The sequence below is a fragment of the Phlebotomus papatasi genome, chromosome 2 (assembly GCF_024763615.1).
Source record: "Phlebotomus papatasi isolate M1 chromosome 2, Ppap_2.1, whole genome shotgun sequence".
NCBI classification, from domain to species: Eukaryota; Metazoa; Arthropoda; class Insecta; order Diptera; family Psychodidae; genus Phlebotomus; species Phlebotomus papatasi.
Window position 1 is genome coordinate 48,002,425 of NC_077223.1, and position 18,282 is coordinate 48,020,706.

At 34.8% G+C, this 18,282-nt stretch overlaps 2 protein-coding genes across 2 annotated transcripts; one reads left to right on the plus strand and one right to left on the minus strand.

The window, feature by feature from the left end:
- Positions 1-28: 28 nt before the first annotated feature.
- Positions 29-18,271, minus strand: LOC129801404 (WD repeat, SAM and U-box domain-containing protein 1-like). Its single transcript, XM_055846379.1, has 6 exons — positions 17,660-18,271; positions 17,476-17,590; positions 6,055-6,254; positions 5,855-5,976; positions 5,700-5,789; positions 29-893 (listed from the first exon to the last, which is right to left on the minus strand). Exons 1-6 carry the CDS (start codon positions 17,767-17,769, stop codon positions 139-141), a joined length of 1,392 nt encoding a protein of 463 aa, XP_055702354.1. The 5' UTR covers positions 17,770-18,271; the 3' UTR covers positions 29-138.
- On the plus strand, positions 6,338-13,133 carry LOC129801398 (anaphase-promoting complex subunit 5). Its single transcript, XM_055846369.1, has 2 exons — positions 6,338-8,171; positions 12,463-13,133. The coding sequence occupies exons 1-2, from the start codon at positions 6,585-6,587 to the stop codon at positions 13,096-13,098; spliced, it is 2,223 nt and encodes a 740-aa protein (XP_055702344.1). The 5' UTR covers positions 6,338-6,584; the 3' UTR covers positions 13,099-13,133.
- Positions 18,272-18,282: the final 11 nt, after the last annotated feature.

Here is an 18,282-nt window from a genome sequence, read left to right on the forward strand (position 1 = left end):
TATTCGTGAGGGCGAAAGCGAAAAGGCCTTTTTGATATTGGCGGGCATTCTTTATTTTCAATTTTTTTTAGTGTAAAAATCACAATATTAGTTGAAATTACAAATCACGTGAATATTAAAAATGTTGATTAATCTCCATTAGAATCCAGTGTCCACAGAGTCAAAATCCAGTGATTTCAGGTACTTGTCGATTTTGCTCTTCAAGTAACTATTGGGAATCGTATCGACGGATGAGAGCTCAAGATTTGTCATTGGAGATGTTTTCTTGCCCATTTTGAACCACTCTTCAATTGCTTCACATTCATATGTAAAACCATCTTCCAACGTCACAGGATTCCTCATCAATTCATGCGTTATTGGACAGATAAATTCAAGTGGTAAATCTGATCCACTGTCTGCCACCAGACGAAACAGAAGACTTCTCATCTCTGAAATATGTGAGTCCAAACTCAAGTCTCCAGTTAAATCCCACACAATCACCCGACGATCATTGGATCCGGATGCAATAATTGTGGAATTTGCATTGATTGTCAGGCAATTTACGTAGCGAGTATGTTCAGAGAGTGTCTTGAGGCAATTTCCTTGCATATCCCAAATTTTGATCATTCTATCGAGACTGGTGGACACCAAAAGGGTTCCACTTGCATTAAATTTTACACATGTCACAGAACTTCCATGGGCATTGAAACTAAGGACACATTCAGCATTCATGCGTTCCGTGCAATAAATTGTAGATGATCCACAGATATGTTCTTGAGGTGTCTGAGGCACCAATTTAGTTCGTCGTTCCTCTGCCTCATGAATACCATGTACAACAAACAATCGCCAAATTTTCAGATAGTGATCTGTGCCACAAGTTACTAGAGTATAGATCTGTGTCCGTTGATCAGAGGCTGCAAAAAAATTGTTGAGTTAAAATCTTAATTTTTTGTATCCAAATTCACAGATAGGGTGGAATCACCATTTTCGCCAGTACCCCAATTCGCGCCATACTTATACACGGTAAAAAATTTCGGAACGTATTTGTTCCAAAAATTTGCTCGTCCACGGACACCATAATTTTTGGAACAAATTTGTATCTTCTAGGAGGAACAAAAATATACCCAATATTAGTAACGAATTTATTCCAAAAAATAGCTCGTCTAGTATAAAATCGTATCCTTCCTCCTCTCACACTTCAGTCACCCGTCACCAACGAAGCGAAGAGGACGCCAAATCTGTGGCAATTTTCGTGCTACAACATGGTTTCACTTTTTTAATTCGAGATTCCCTTCCTCTTCTGCTACCAGCACTCGCATATGATTTCGTCATGCACGCGTCTGTATAAAACACTCTTAAGTTGATTTTTATTTGATGTTCCTTATGAACTTTCACCATCGAAATCCATCTCGACTGAATTATAGGCCTTAACTGTAAGAACAGTTAAGTTAATAGTGTCCAAAAGTTTTTACCGTGGCGTATAGAGCCAAAAAATAATAATTACTCATTTTCGATTTAAGTTTTTTGAGCATTTTTTAGAGCAATATTTTAAGCAAGTGCATCGAATCCAATATTTCTTACCAAATATAACAAGTGCCATCAAATTTTTATCGAACAAAATTTATGTTTTTGAATAAATAATCTGTCTGTTGAATGTTTAATTACATTCTTAGAATACATAAAATTTGTATTTAGTTAATTAATGTTTCATTTAATATTATTTTTATGTAAAAATGAGGCATGGCGGAAAGTGGTAATGTTTTGAATTGATTTTACCACATATCGCCATTGCTTTTTATTAGGCGACGCTAACTTCACTTCACAGATTCTCAGTTGTCGAACCTTCTTTGTATACTTTCTGCAAAAGTCTAATAATTTGATTTCACCAATAAAATTGAAGAAAATTCATTTAAAAAGTGAGTAATAACAAGGCGGTCTTGAGGAAAAACCTAGGATGATTAACTAACGAATGGAGCATTTTAATTCAGAAATGGTATATTTTTCTTAAATTCTTTATAATTTTTAAGTCTTAGATCCCACAAAAATAAATATAACACGAAATGGTAGGCACATGTACAGAAAATATATTTTTAATGAATTTAAAATGTTACCGGTGTTACAGATAGTAAATTTATCAGAAAAATTCAAAAAATTGCGAATTTTACGTTTTTTTTCATATAGGTTTTAGGAACTGTTATCCTCATGCAATCATTACAGTAGACTCTCTCTCAATTGGGCATTTGGGGCAAAATTTCATCCGGTTTATCGATAGATTTAGGCGTCAAAGCCTTTGTAAATTCCACAAAAAGCGCTTAATTATAAAGAATAATTAATTATAAAATAGGAAGAACTACAGCGAATTTGAGCAAATTAGCTTCATAATTAAACGTGAAAATTGTCAACATAATTTGTCACCCGATTGAAAAAGAGCCGATTGAGCGAGAGTCTACTGTATAAATTTTGAGCCAATAACATAACTTAACATTAGATACTCTTTGATTTGGTAGAAGTTTTAAAATGATTGCAGTTGGTTTTATACTAAAACTTAAAAATCACTTAAGAAAAAATGTACCATACTTTTGTACGGAAAATGTATGAGAATGCTCCGCCCTAGGAAAAAGTAATCCTGAATGTATACTTTGCATAATATTGCCTAAAATAATCGAGTTTGGACGTTTTTAAGAGGGTGGCGAGAAGTTGTTACAAAACTGGCGAAAAGTGATAAAAAATGGCGACGAAGAGGTTATTTTTGCATTGTTAATAACAATCGGTATTTTAATTAGTCCAGCGTTAAATTGGAGTACTATTTTTTTTGACGAATCTGAAGCCAATACATCTCAGTAACTTTGTGTCAAATCTGAGTTATCTTATAACAAAGGTACAAAAATTATAATTAAATTAAGGGTCAATTCACAGATTCAGCTGATTAGTGTGCAAGAAACCGTTGAAACCGAATTAACGTCAAATGAAACATGTACGTCAATGGTCAAAACGCTACTATAACAAACTTATTTTGACGTTAATTCGGTTTCAACGGTTTCTTGCACACCTCTGGATTACACATTTATAAACCTGCTTTTCAATTCAAACTGATTACTGATTGCTGATTTAGCTGCACAGTAAAAAAAATGTGTAAAATTTTACTACTAAAGTAAAGTGCCCTCGAGTCGACCAGTTCCTCGACTCGACCCTGTGGTCAATATTTGAATGTTATAATGGTGAATTTCTATAAAATTGTCACTGATTCGTATTTATTTATGGAATAATTGACCTATTAATGTTAGATCGAATTACCGGTCGAATTGAGGAACCGGTCGACTTGGGGCACTTTACCTTATAATAGTGCGAAATCGATTATTTTAGTGGTTTAATTTAAAAATGTTTAAAAAATGCACAATAATTTGGTAATTTATTGTCATGTGATTGAAAATTACCAGTATTATAGTTGAAAAATTTTCAACAACGTTGTTTAATTTCAATATGTGTAAAATTTTAACACTATAATATGGTGAAATCGGATAAATTAATTATTTAATAGCGATCTGTGTAAAATTTCTCACTATTAAGTATAGTCATAAAAAATGTTTTATAATTTAAAACTGTTGAAAAATTCTAAAAATTACCACTATTATGGTATGATTATAGTTTTTCACATTATTATAGTGTGAAAGAATACACAACTTTATGGTATTTTTTGTCACATGATCAAAAATTAACATTATTATAGTTTGATCATAATTTTTCACACTATTATAGTGTGAAGCCTTGTGTATTTCAATCAAATTTGTTGAATTTTTAAACAAAAGTTGTGTAAAAATTGTTGAATTTCCATTTAAGACATATACTTCAGTCGGGATGCTTTTCATTGGACAAAAGTCATACAGAACATCAAATATTTATATGCATAATAAGTATATCGTGAAGATCCGAGCATCAGATATAATTATCTCGCATTAGAGAGGATCCCGAGTACAGGAAAAAACATTACAAATGTCTAAAAAGGCAAAAAAACTAAAATAAACGAAATGCAATGAAAATTCAACAATTTTTGAGTTTACACACAAAAATTCAACAACTCCAAATTCAACAACTTTAAATTTAACAATTTTAAATTAAACATTTTTTTCCAAATTTAACACTATAATAGTGGTGTGAAAGATTACACACTATAATAGTGTTAAATTTTTTTACTGTGTGATTTAAAAAAGTCTCCAAAAAGCTCCTAAGCTGTTTTCGTATTCAAACATATCAGTGAAATCAGAAAATTACTGATTAGTCGCTGATTTATTCTCGACCACCTCTCACGGAGGCCGATAAATTGATTAAGATAATTTGACACTTGAAGAAATGCAAATTGTGAATTATAGACATATTTTCTTTCAAATTTCAGTTCACAACATTATAAATTCAACAAAATGGCAGACCCGTTTGAGGAAATTTTAATTTCCCGCCAAACAGCAAATACTATACACTGATTTACGATTTTGGATAGAGCTTTTTTGGAGAAAGCTCGTAATCTGTGAATTGCTACGCACATTTGTTTTTAAATCAGCTAAACAAACCAGCCAAATCCCTGAATTGACCCCTAATTTCACATTTTTCTACAACACTACTGAGAGAAATTCGAAAAAGTTAAAATAACATTCCGGAAATGTTAATTTTACCCTGCAGTATTGATCCGAAATCGGTGTAAATATTAGCCTTTTTAGGTGTATAAGGGTTAAAGTTACCTTTTTCATGTTAACCCTCTAACGGGTAAGACCGCCTCCAGGCGGTCTTCACAAAAATCACATTTACAGCGACAATAAAGGTTTTATTTATTTAAAAGTAGTATAGTGTCCTCGATAATAGTCTCATAAACATTTCTTGAAAGCTTGAGCTTATTTTGACCCTTCGTTTTGTTGCTATTCCCAGTTTTGTGTGACAAGTCAGAGAAAAAGCAACAAAAAATATTTGTGCAAAAAACTCATTTCCAATTTCCATAAAAATACCGATTTAAAGTTATCTGACTAAATTAAATTTATTTTTTACTGAAAGATATGTCATTTTACTTTGTATATTTTATTTAAAAAATTTGAAAAAACTAAAAATGTGAATTTTAGAAGCAAAAAGAGTTTCAAAAATTTTTTATATTTTCTCACCTAGCGCCTAAACTAAAAGAGATAATGAAGAATGGATGGTTTTATCGACTTTATTGGACCATAATTATCCTAAAAAACATTGTTTTAGAACTTTTTTTTTCGCATATTAACTCTTTCCGGACCACAACATATCCAGCGAACGAATTTCAGTAAAACTTACTTTATTGTAAGTCTTACTGGTCAAATATGATACTTTCTACTACTTGATAGAAAATCGAAAATTCACGATTTTTGACCAAGAATATCTTAGCTCAGGAGTTAATTGGGATCCTGCAAAAAATATCCTAGATTTGGACATCCTTATAGTTTGTAATCATCCACAAGAATCGGAATTTTATCGATTCTAAATAATCTAAAAAAATTATTTTTTCCATGGGTACCCAGAGTCCCAAAGGAGACGAAAGAGTTAAAGAAAACACCGTTAGAGGGTTAATTTTACCCTTAAAAAGTTGTAAAATTAACATTAAAAAATGTTGATATACATCTAAAAGTGTTAAAGTTATGAGGAAAAAAGTTAATCGCACCCTCTTTTTTTACTCAGTGAAGTGGCGATAAATGGTTACTCCACCCTATACTTACGATCACTCCGGATGATTTTGCAAAAATCCGCCGAGAGCACTCCCAAATCATGAGCATTGTCCACAGAGCAGTCAGCAATAAATTTTTCACCTCCAACAGAGAGCAAAAGCTTAGATAAGTTTGTGAGAAATTCTGAAGAAAACTTCTAAACTTACTTTCGATAGGATGATCAATGATGAAGAAGCGCAAATTGCCCAGATTGCAGCCCGTAAGGAGAAGATATGAATCTGGTGAGAAGGCAAGTGTATGAACAGCTTCTTCATGAACGCGGATTGAACTGAAAAAAAAATTGTGAAATTTTATGAGAATTTCTTTTACAAAAGTAAGAATTCCTTTGGGTAGCAAGTGTACTTACTTGATGAAGGCCTTATTTTGTCCCCAAACACAAACACCACCAGAATCATCAGAGCTCACGAGAGCAGATCCATCTGGACTAAAGACACACGCTCTAATTGCTTCTCCAGCCTCTTGGTTTAGCACGCTATTTTTTTGACCATCATTTATATTCCACAGGATAATGCTTCCATCCACGGATGAACTCGCCAAGACTCCTCCCTAAAAAAAGCGCGGGAAAATTAAAATTAGTTTTTGGCGGTAAAAGGGAATTTCGCCGTAAAAATATTGAGGTTATGTGATTGTCACAAATTTCGCCTCTGTGTTTTTTGTGTTGTGCCACAGTGTAGTTGTGCATTGTTTTTCAATTTATTCCGCAAGAAATTACTGTATAAATCAATAGGAAAAGTGAGAAAATCATTATAAAAGAGGTCTTGAATAGTTTATAAGTGTCTGGTGCATATACAAAAAAGACATTATATCGTTTATCTATGTGAAAATTTCTGTGGAAAAACACCTGGAAGAAAACACCTGCGCAGGGAGGGCAGAAAAATGAGTGAGTGGAGGGAAATAGAGGCACTAAATGCCTGGTCTACAAATTATGTTCACAAAAGTTTTTACGTGATAACACCCCATAAATTAGCTGTGGCACTATTGCTGCAGGAATACGTAAAATTGCGACAATTTCTCTCAAAGAGAGCCATGGACTTTTTGCCAAAGTACCGGAAAAGCTTCAATCTTCTCCTGCTGAAGCTAATACAATACCCAGACATGTCTTACAAGGAACTCCATGATCATCTCATATCAACCACCTATCGTCTGCATGATGATCACTTAGAAGCCTTCCAGAAAGTCATTGCAAACATTTTAGAGGGTGGAATGGAGATGCTTCATGATTTGCCGGCCAATTTGGAGAAGATCATGAACGATACGGCCACCCCGACCGGTGGATCTACTCAGTTGGGTATTGGTGGACTTTTGCTAAGGAGATTTGTCATCACGCTGGATCGGATGACTTTTCCTGAGCTGATGAAATTGTATCAAAATGTCTGTGCATACTTCAGGAAGGACGTCCGAGCAATTGCCCTGGGATCGAAGGAAGCCGGAGTAATGATTGATCTGGAGGAGCAGGAGGAAACTGTGGGACGTCCAAAAGGTGACAAGGAGTTCAGCAGGTGGTCCCGGAGGCAGACTGAACTATTTGTAGCTCAACAGTGTGCACTGTTGCAATCAAATGAGACCAAAGCCCTCAATCCCCGGGAGCTCCAAGCCAAATTGGCTGAGATCATCAAGGACAATCCCCTATACTCCCATGCTCATTTCCTCAACTATATGAACTGTGTCCGTGTGCGGGATTATGTGGGAGCAGTAGAGAATCTCCATCGGGCTTTTGATCGGAATGCCGTGAAGAATTTGTCACCAGTGGAATCCAGAGGGTATCAGTACTTAAGTCTCAATTTGGCTATCTTGCATGCCCAATTTGGTCATATGCGGGAAGCTCACGTGAGCTTAAAGGAGGCTATAATGCTGGCTCAGGAAGTCGGTGATCGGACATGCCTTCAGCTAGCCAATTCTTGGCTCAGCTACTTGCTCAGCTATCATAAGATTCAAGTGCCTGATCGTATTTCCGCCACAGCCGTTGAGGCCAATGTGATCAAATCAATTTCTCTTGGTATCCAATTTTTTGTGAAATCTGTAGCCCAGATGGGCTTTGAGCCCGCCAAACAGTTTGAGTTGCTCATGTGGAGTGATTATTGCAACATCCAACAGTCCATGCAGGAACTCATAGCCAACTGTGTTGTCGAGAAGGCAGCACTGTGGACTCTCTATGGACGCAACGATTTGGCCTCGTTGACGAGTCAGGTGCTCCTGAATGCCAACATGACCAATATGGGCAAAGCTTACAATGGAGAAAATCTCTGTCATGCCATCTGCTGCCTAGCCCTCTGGCTCAGTCTCAATGGGGATCACTTTCGCACCTATGCTGTCCTCCAGTATGCCCGCAAATGCTTCCCAAGGGACCCCAATGCACGCCTCTGGACACTCACAGAACTCTATGTTGCCTCCACCAAGGCCATCCATATGGGCGAATGGCAAAAAGCCAATATCGCGTGCTGTCGCATTCATCCACTCGATAAGGTGATTAATTGATGTTGATATACAATCCTCTTTCTATCGCGCATTCCTTTCTAAAGTGCTTTAGCCTTTCGGGTAGGTTTGTTGGCACAAGTTGAATATTTCTAAGAACAATCTTTATTTTTTACAAAATTATTTCACAAACATGAATTGGGAACTAGATAAAATGGATCTCTCGCTTTTTTCCTTAGTAAGGAATATTTCGAATATTTCCGAAGAGAGAAACGGTGAAAGATACTGACTTGAGGTTTCGGGTACAGGTAAATTATCCTCAATTATAAAGTGAAAGAAAGAAATGGTATTATTGAACCTATACCTTCCCTTAGTTACTTCTTTTTTTTTAATCTTCTATTTTTTTTAGTCTTCTATTTTTTTTTTTAATTTTAGAATATTAGAAATCCTTAAAGATTTTTTTAGTATAATTAGCAAATTCTCAAAAAAAGGCATGGCAAAGCATCCTACACTGAGTGAGAGAAATCCGAAAAATTTAAAATAACATTCCGGAAATGTTAATTTTACCCTGCATTATTGATCCGAAATAGGTGTTAATATTACCCTTTTTTAGGTGTATTAGTGGTTAAAGTTACTCTTTTTCATGTTAATTTTACCCTTAAAAATGTGTAAAATTAACATAAAAAAATGTTGTATATTTTTTACACTTAAAAAGTGTTACAGTTACGAGGAAAAAAAGTTAATCGCACTCTCCATGAATTATATTACCGATTTATAAAACTCTCCACGAATTATATTACCGATGTAAACTGGTTCATAATGGCTCGAGCACACTTTTTAGACCACAAAAATTTTATGAAGTTGAAATTATAGTCAATTTCTTTCTCAGGAGACTTAAACATATCCCGTATATCTCACTCTTTCGGACTCAAAATTGGACTGAATTAAATTGAATTTAGTGTAATGTGCAAAAGAAGAAGAAGAGTGCAAAAGAGTAAGGGCCTTGACAGACTTGAGGATTAGCCGAGAGATGGCTTAGCGTACTTATATTCGAAATAATGATTACACCATATTTTTATCATTTTGCACTAAGCCGTCCCTCGGCTTAAGTCCTTAGTGTGTCAAGGGCCTAAGGGTAGCAATCCCGGCCGGAACAAAATCGGAGTTATTACATATTTATCTGATATTAGTTTTAAGAAAATCGGACTCCGATTTATATTATATATGTCATTCACAAATATGTGATACTTTGCCAACTTCATTCCATAGTACGCTAATCATTTAAGAAAAGGATGTGAATTTTAATCTTATAAAATTTTCCTGATCTAAAAGGTGTGCCGGAGTCATAAGTTACCAAAAAATAATCTCAAAATTTGCAATTGTTAATAAATTGAAAATTTTTAAGAATTTTACCTTTAAACTTTAAGTAACTTTAATCCAAACTTAGACTTGAAATAATTTTCGACTTAAATTCAATTTTGATTTTTTTCGGTCAAAGGTATGTATGGACATGGACATTCACCTGGGCTATCTTCAAAACATATCAAAATATAGAAATTGTAGTAGCCGTGTTCGAAATAAACCAAAAAATATGATTTTGGAGTGGTAGTAACAGGGTCCCCGTCAAAATCCCGAAAGGCAAAATCTTGAAGCTGAAATCCCGGAATGCCAAAATCCCGAAAGTCAAAATCTCGAATATGCGAAAATCCCGAACGTTGAAATCCCTTTCAAATTTCAAATGCTAAATATTCGAGATTTTTTCTTTTGGGATTTTGGCTGCCTCCGGTAGAAGCGAAGGTATGTGGAGAACGTCTGGAGTTAATATTGACTTATGGCGAGGTCACCGAAAACGGAAAATCGATATTTCTAACCATTTCACTTCTATCCCGGTAACAAACTTTTGGAAAAAAGAAATTTAAATAAATTACGAGTTCATTACCGTTTAAAACCGATGCAGCTGGATTGAACATTTCAAGACCTTTTCAAAAAAACCAAATTTAAGGGAATCGGTTGAAAAATAGGCCCTTAAAGGTGCCCAGCGAGCACAGTTAGCTGAAAAAGGTAGCGTTTTCAGCATATTCTTGCTGAGTTGGTCAGAAAAAATATGCTGACCGTTCAGCAGTTCTCGAACAAAAAGTGCTAACCAAATATATGAAAATGGCACTGTCTGGCGAGTTTCGTTTAAAGATTAGCGGAATTCAGCTGAAAATACAAATATTTTCAGCTGAATTGACATCGGTTAGCATTTGGTGCTCGCTGGCTAGTTGAACTTTTATTTCGAAAATTCGGCGTTGAATGCTTTTTCGGTCATAAGTATGAATAACAAAATATTCACCTCAAAATATATCCGAAAAAAAAGAAATTTCAAGAACTGTCTTCCAAATAAATAAAAAAAAAACATTGTTTTGAACGGGTTAGGGGTCACTGAAGACCAGAAATTGATATCTCTTACCGTTTAAAAGTTTCAGGCCGGTGACAAATTCTAAAAAAGCATTTTGTAAGTAAAATTTAGCTCTCTAACACTTTACCGAATATTTTTGTCGTGGTTATCGAGCTTTTTTCTAAAACTTAATTTTGCGAAAATTTTCAAAATTGTTGGAACAAATATTTCGTATCGTCGTATCTGCATTTCTTTTGTATCAGCATTTCGCGCAAGAGGCGACGTCTGCATTGTAGATTGCACCGAATGCAGATACAAATCAAATGCAGATACGACAGAGGTAGACGCAACCAACGATTTATAAGCATCAGGTTCTTCGTGGTATTTTAATTTGATTTAGTAGAGTCACGCTTTACAACTTTGTCGAAGACCAATTTTTTTCCTTGAATCAGAAATACATATTTGAAATCATTTTTCGGAACTTGTTTTTAACAAGGAAATCTGTCTTACAGATTTATGCCCTAGACCACTTACGACTTAAACCAAGAGACGGCTGATATAATGATCTGACTAAATCCCCATCAGTTTCCCATTAACTAAGCTGGTTCTCGGCTTCAGCCAAGAGACGAATTAGTCAAAAATTAATGGAAATGTAATCTCATCAGTATTTTGATTACAATTAGGTACATTAAGTCGTTTGTCGGCTTAAACCGTATATGTGTCTAGGGCATTAGAAGGACGGAAAAGGCAAACTGGAACCAGGAAAAAAACTTAAGAAAACTTTACTTTGGTTTACTTTGGTATAGCTCGGCGTCGTCGCTCGTGTATATTTCCGCCTTTACCCTTGGGGAGTCGCCTGATGGATTGTATGGCGCCGGGCGTCCCAGGAATTTGACCGTACTCCCTGGGTTTGTGCGGTTCTGTTTTTTTGAGGTTTTCTCTTTTTCAGCTTAACTGGTTTTCTCTTTCCCTCCTAATTTGATGAGCCCTCTCTGTGGGAGGGACGCTCTGGCGCCGGGGCGTGGACTGCGGGGTATGAAAATGGCCGGGGGCGTCGTTCTTTGTCTGGTTTGGAGTCGCCTGCGGTTACTTGTTTGGGGGTCCGTCTGACAAGGGTTCATTCGGATTTCAATTTCAGTGACGCCAATTATTAATATTAAAAGAGACATAGTTTGGTCTTATTTTTTTAGTTTTTCTTTTCATTTCATTTATCTTTCTATTTTTAAATAATTTTAAGTTTCCGGAGATCTTATCTCCATTTAGAGAACGCGAACAGCCTTTTGGTTATGCGCTAACTCTACAAAAAAAACGCACTCTACATCCCTGTGCATTTGCGCTAAGTTTGTGCCATTGTAACATTTAAAATGCAATTTTGTAACATCAAATGTTTGAAAGATTACACAGCCAGTGAAGAAGCATTTCTGCCGTTTAGCTTCGGAGACTGATCGTCAACGCTAAGACGGCGGCAGACGCATGGGAGGGTGGGAAATGTAGAGTTTGAATAAATTATTATTATTATTATCCTAAAACGGATAATGGAATTGTATTCAGCGAATCTAAATTGTTCTGGTCATTCTCACTGCATGAATTTGCAAAACAAATTTATATCCTAGAAGAAATTTTTTTTTAAATGCAGATCCAAATTTCATTTTTTTTTCAGGATTTCCAACATTTTATTTCAATAGAAAAATATTTGGATTAATTATTGATTTTGATGAATTCTTAGCATGTTTTTGCTAACAGTAAATGAGTTAAATATGTAGGCCCACTACTCGTAATGAGCTCCAAGTCCATGTTAGCCGATATTCCAAACAAGAAAGAACTTAAGTGAGGCATATCTATTACTGAATATTGTCGATATGATGGCATATGATAGTTTTGTATAAAACGCGCTGAAATATTTTTTTTCTACTTCGTCGAGAAATTGACATAATGAATTCTATTTGCTGCTTCTATTTTCAGAATTTGAGCATCCTTCAACGTGTCACGCTCAACATTGCTCGAGGAAATCTATCAATAGCCCATGATTTGCTTCAGGATCTACTTGCGGACAAGGCTCTGCCAAATCAAAAACCCCTCGTGTGGACACGTGCTATGATCCTTCACGCCACAGCCCTCATTCCCTCATCAGAAGTCATAAACGTCCTCATTGAGGTTCATGAATTTGCACGCCGAAAGCATTTTGATTATGAAGTGGCCACTATTGATGCCCTCTTTGCCCATCAACTTCTGGCCATGGGAATGCCAGCAAAAGCTCTGAAATCTTGCCACAAAGCACTCGATGTAATTCTTCAGCATGGTGGCATCTATGATCGTGCTAAAATCATGTTTCTCTTCGCGAGATGTGCTGTGGCTGCAGCTGAGTCATCAAAGAGGCGTCAGGAGATGGAAAAGTGTGAACCATTGCTCACAGAAGCCATTCAATTCTTCACTAAACTTGGAGCTTATGTGAAAGTCAAAGATATTTATGCATTTATGGCTCAATTTTACCACGAGATTGGAAATCAGGCAGAAAGGAATCGGTGTGCATTTAAATTTCGCGAAATAGATGAACAATATCCCACTGGAAGCTTTGAGGTGGTTGATGCCATAATTTAAACTGATTAGCTAATAAAAAAAATTAGTGAACATTATTTGCTTCTTTATTTTGTCTTCATTCAATTGATGTCGCTTTTACGAAGCATAATAAATTCGCATAATTAAATATTTTAGTCCTATAGGGTTCACTGATTGGTTGGAGCTTGAAAACATCCAGAGAAAATGATAAAAACAGTCTATTTTGTAAATAAATACATTTTTTATTATAAAATTAGTGATCAAGGAGTTCCTAAAAACACTTTGGAAAAGTTTAAGCTCGATGATATTCACAAAGTGAGCTTATCAGAATTTCGTGGGGTATAGGGGAGAGTACTCTCCCTTCGAACGTTCATGCCTTCGAATAAGGTGAATTTTCTTTTAGTTTTCCTAAGAGACTTACAGATTTCTATTAAATATTAGTTAGCTTATCATCAATTATTGATAATTCCGTGATAATTTAGTGTAAATATATTACGAAAACAATAGAAAGTCACATTAATCGAAGGCATGAACGTTCGAATGGAGAGCATTTTCCTCTATATAGTAGTTCCTATATGGATTATTATTTATTTTTAGTTTATTTCGAAAACGGCCGCTAGAATTTTTATCATTTTCGAATATGTTGGAGTTAGACAAGGTATAAATATTTCGTCCTTATGGCTTCGGCACACCTTTTAGATCAGCAAAATTGCATGAAGTCGAAATTCGAATCCCTCTCTTTCTGACGTGTTTTGCATATGACTGTCTCATTCTTTCGCATACCAAATTCGATTGGGCTAAATTGAATTTCGAGTGATGTTTAAAAGAAGAAGAAGAGTGCGAGAGAATGGGATAGACATATGCAAAGCATGTGAGAAAGAAAAGGATTCAAATTTCGACTTCATGAATTTTTTCTGACAAGTTTTCTGATCTAAATGGTGTGCCGGAGCCATGAGAAACTTATAGTCGAAAAACATTTAGATATCGAATTTTCGAAGAGGTCTGTTTAACCGTTTTGGAAGGCCTATTTTTAAACTGCTTTGCTTATATATAAATTTGGATTTTTTTTGAAAGATCCTGAAATTTCCAACTCGAATACATCGGACTTAATCAGTAAAGTACCCATAAAATTGATGTATCTTTCTTAAATATTTTTTTTTTTAAATTGTTGGGAAGCTTGTGACACGACTCGAGGCTAAACGGTAAGAGATATCGATTTCCGGTCTTCGACGAATCTCCGTCAGTATTATCTAAGAGTGTCTTTTTCCCTTCATCCCTCCTCCCCATCCAAAACCATGTTTTTCATTGGGTTTATTTGAAAAACAGATCCTAGATTTTTCATTCTTGAATGTGTAGAGCTTAAATTTTCCGCCTTAGCAATAAATTCTCTGCTAAGGCAACCTTAAGTATTCGAGACACAATGTTTCCTTTCTAGGCCAGCGCGTCTGGTGATGATCGAGACGATTTTTTGTCTTCATAATTTTAACACTTTTCGGGTGTAAAAATATATCAACATTTTTTAATGTTAATTTTACACCTTTTTAAGGGTAAAATTAACATGAAAAAGGGTAACTTTAACCCATAATTCACCTAAAAAGCATAATATTTACACCGATTTCGAATCAATACTGCAAGGTAAAATAAACATTTCCGGAATGTTATTTTAACTTTTTCGGATTTCTCTCAGTGTCTATATGTTTTTGTGCAGCTAAATTATGTCACAATAAGAAAGGCTCAATTTTACTTAAAAATAGTTGAAAAATCCCAATTTCAAAAGTGCCCCACTTCCCCCTAAGCGTTTCTGTATGAAGATTATAAAATTAGCTTTCGAAGGCATTAAATGGGTCTCGATAAAATATTTTCAAGGGTTTGCATTCCATTGAAAAAATCAAAATGAAGGAAAATGGGTGCCGCATGAGTTGATTAAAAACTCACATTCAAAATTCAAAAATCCACTTCCGAAATTTTGTCTTTGATGTATGATAGAAGGGGGTAAAGGCGATAAGAAATTGCCATTGTTGGAGTATCCCAAACCCTAAACTTTTTTAGTTTCACCTATAGTGAAGGATCATAATCTGCAAGAAGGCTTAATAACCTCCAGAAAGAAGACAATGCTCATTACACTAAGAAAAAATCTGTAGAGTTGAAACAACTCTATGCCCGAGTTGAATTAACTCGAAGGATATCGATGCAAATGTTACTTTTTTCGTTGTAAATTTTAGTAAACAAAGTTAAAACTACTCTAAGTGCGAGTTGAATTATCTCGTCGGATATCGATGTAATTATTACTTTTTTTCGATGTAAAATTTCATCTCGACTGAAGTATATGTTTAAGAGTTTTCGTTTTGAGAATATACTTCAGTCGAGAAGATTTTCGTGTGACAAAGTTCATATGGAACATCAATTAGAAATATTCCTAACAGTGTTTCATGAAGACATGTGCAGTGCATCATGTGATATCTCGGAATATGGGGAACTTAAGATCAAGAAAAAGTAATAAAGGAAATGATAACATAAAAAACATAAAATTGCAAAAAAAAAATTTCCATTTCCCGTTTTGAAAAAGAGTTAGGTATTTTTATTATAAAAAAGAATTATTTAACACTTAATACGAGTTATTTTAACTCTTAAAACGAATTATTTTCACTCTTAAAATGAGTTATTTAGACTCTTTTGTCATGTAAATTTTAGAACAAAAAAGTTGAAATAACTCTTCTGAATATTACACTTAAATAGAAGTAAAATCAACTTTAAAATATAGTTAATCGAAAATCACAACGAAAATGAGCTGATTTAACATCGATTCGAGTAAGTTTTACTCGTTTATTTTTCTGAGTGTACTTGGAGGGGACTAGCGAAGAATTATGCATTATGAACTACTAAAATTGAGCGAAATTGTCCTTAGGACTTGTTACTAACAATTTTTTACTGATTTTGCATCAATATTTCTCGAAAAACAGCCATAATAGGTCAAGTAATACGACTACGCTCCGTGGAATTGCACTTCCATGATCCAGGTCAACATCAAAACGCTGAATTCGGATGTCCTACCGCTCTTGCTGTGTTCTCTAGACTTGGGCTTTTCTGATCACTTGTCTCGGTCAATGGTACATGGTTTGGTTAAGCAGCAATTTACCAATTTCAAAGAAGTCGACAATTGGGTGTATGAGGTGTATGGATAGTTTTGATCAAAGAATCTCTCATGATAACTTCAGAGTATGCATTTAGTACCAAAGAAATGGCAAAAGTGTAGCTAAAGAGAACCGGTATTTTGAAGAAATTATTTTTGGATTTTCCTCTGAAATTTTTCATGTTTTTCTTTTGATAAAAAAACGCGGATTTCAAATTGAGGATCTAGTAAATTAAACAAGGACAGAATCACATTGACAATAAAATGCTCGCCGTAGCTTCACCGTATTTCATTAATTTACGCATTTTTATTGCAATTCTTACGCAATTACTCCATTACCGTATTACCTTATCTCATACTCGGTGGCACTAGGTGAAAATAATATAAGAAAATTGAAGAAATAAAACGAAAATGCGATAAACGGTGAGCAAAAAAAACTGTACGATTAATTTCTCTTACAGATTTCTTTTGCTCACCGTTTATCGCATTTTCGTTTTATTTCTTCAATTTTCTTATATAATTTTCACCTAGTGCCACGGAGTCTGAGATAAGGTAATACGGTAATCGAGGATTTGCATAAGAATTGCAATAAAAATGCGTAAATTAACGAAATACGGTGAGCATTTTATTGTCACTGTGATTCTGCCCTGAAAGAAAATAACAATTCATCGAAAAATATTACGAAAACATTTTAATTCCCCAAAGGAAAAAAATTAAGTATTGAGGATATTGACAATAAATTTTTAATTTAAAATTTAAATAACATAAAAAATTATCTATTTAATTTAAATCCAATATTCGTCTTGTAATATTTATTTACTTGATATTAAATTAATCTAAAAAGAAACGACACGCAATCTTTCTATCAAAGTTATGCACAAATATTTTATTGTCTTTCAATGTAAAGAACATTTTATTGAACATTGTATCATGCAATATTAATGTGGGAAATGTCACGAATTATCTTTAAGAAAAAAAAATGTCTTAGTGAATTTAAAATAAGAATCTAAAGGTTCAATCAAGGGATTATTTGGAAGAAAAGTTTTATTTTTTATTTAATGCCCCATGCACGCACCTAATATTTTTCTAGTTCTAGCAAGTTCAATTTCCTAATGGACCTTACGACACAAGCTTCAAATTATAACCTTTGGAGGACCAAGTAATAATTTGAATTTGCCGCAATGATTTTGTTGGGGCTATTTATTAAGGATAATTCAGGAAAAAAAGTGATTGAGTAAATTCATAAATAATTCAATTAGGTTGAGGAGAAAATTAAGTGCAGCACATACCTGAGGCGACATTTTTACACTTGTTACACCGTACTTATGACCAGTGAGGGGTGAAAAGCTCTCCTCCACGAAGCCACTGCCCACCACCCAACGGAACACTCTCACTGTTTTATCACTGAAATTTTTCAAATTGAGATGCTTGAGATGTTGCCTTGCGTGTACCTTGCATGCTCGGGAAACTCACCTAGAACCCGTGATCAAGAGTGAACTTCCGTAGAATTCAATTGATGTGACATCACTTGTGTGTGCTTTTAACTCTTGCAGAATTTTCACATTTCCCACCAAATTGGCCATTTTTGCCCGGCAAATTCAGCACAATTTTCCTTGACTGATGGAAAAATTGCAAAAAAAACTGTTTCTCTTTTGACTCTTCTAAAAATACCAGCAAATTGTTTTGCTCTGTCTTTTATAAAAGCGACAATCTCACGCTATTCTTTTCACGCCTAATCTAATCGCAATGAAAATGGTTATCACTCCCCTTATCACCAGTGACTCCCCACTTTGCACTTGTGCAAATTGAGCAACTTTTTCTTTTACGAATGGTTTCTTCTCAGCTGTATTCTTCCCTTTTTCTTTCCGATATATTCTCGTCGGTGGTCACTTTTGAACTGAATTGTGTGGCAATTGATATTATTTCTATTGTGACGTTAATGTGTAAAAAAATCGATGATTGACCTCGATATGAATTCATTACACGTGAATATTTGCGTCCGGTGTGGAAGTCCCTCAATGGATTCTCTAGGGATTTTTTGTCAGGATCCGCCCAAATTGTCACTCAAAATACCCCAGAGCACAAGCCCTTTTAAA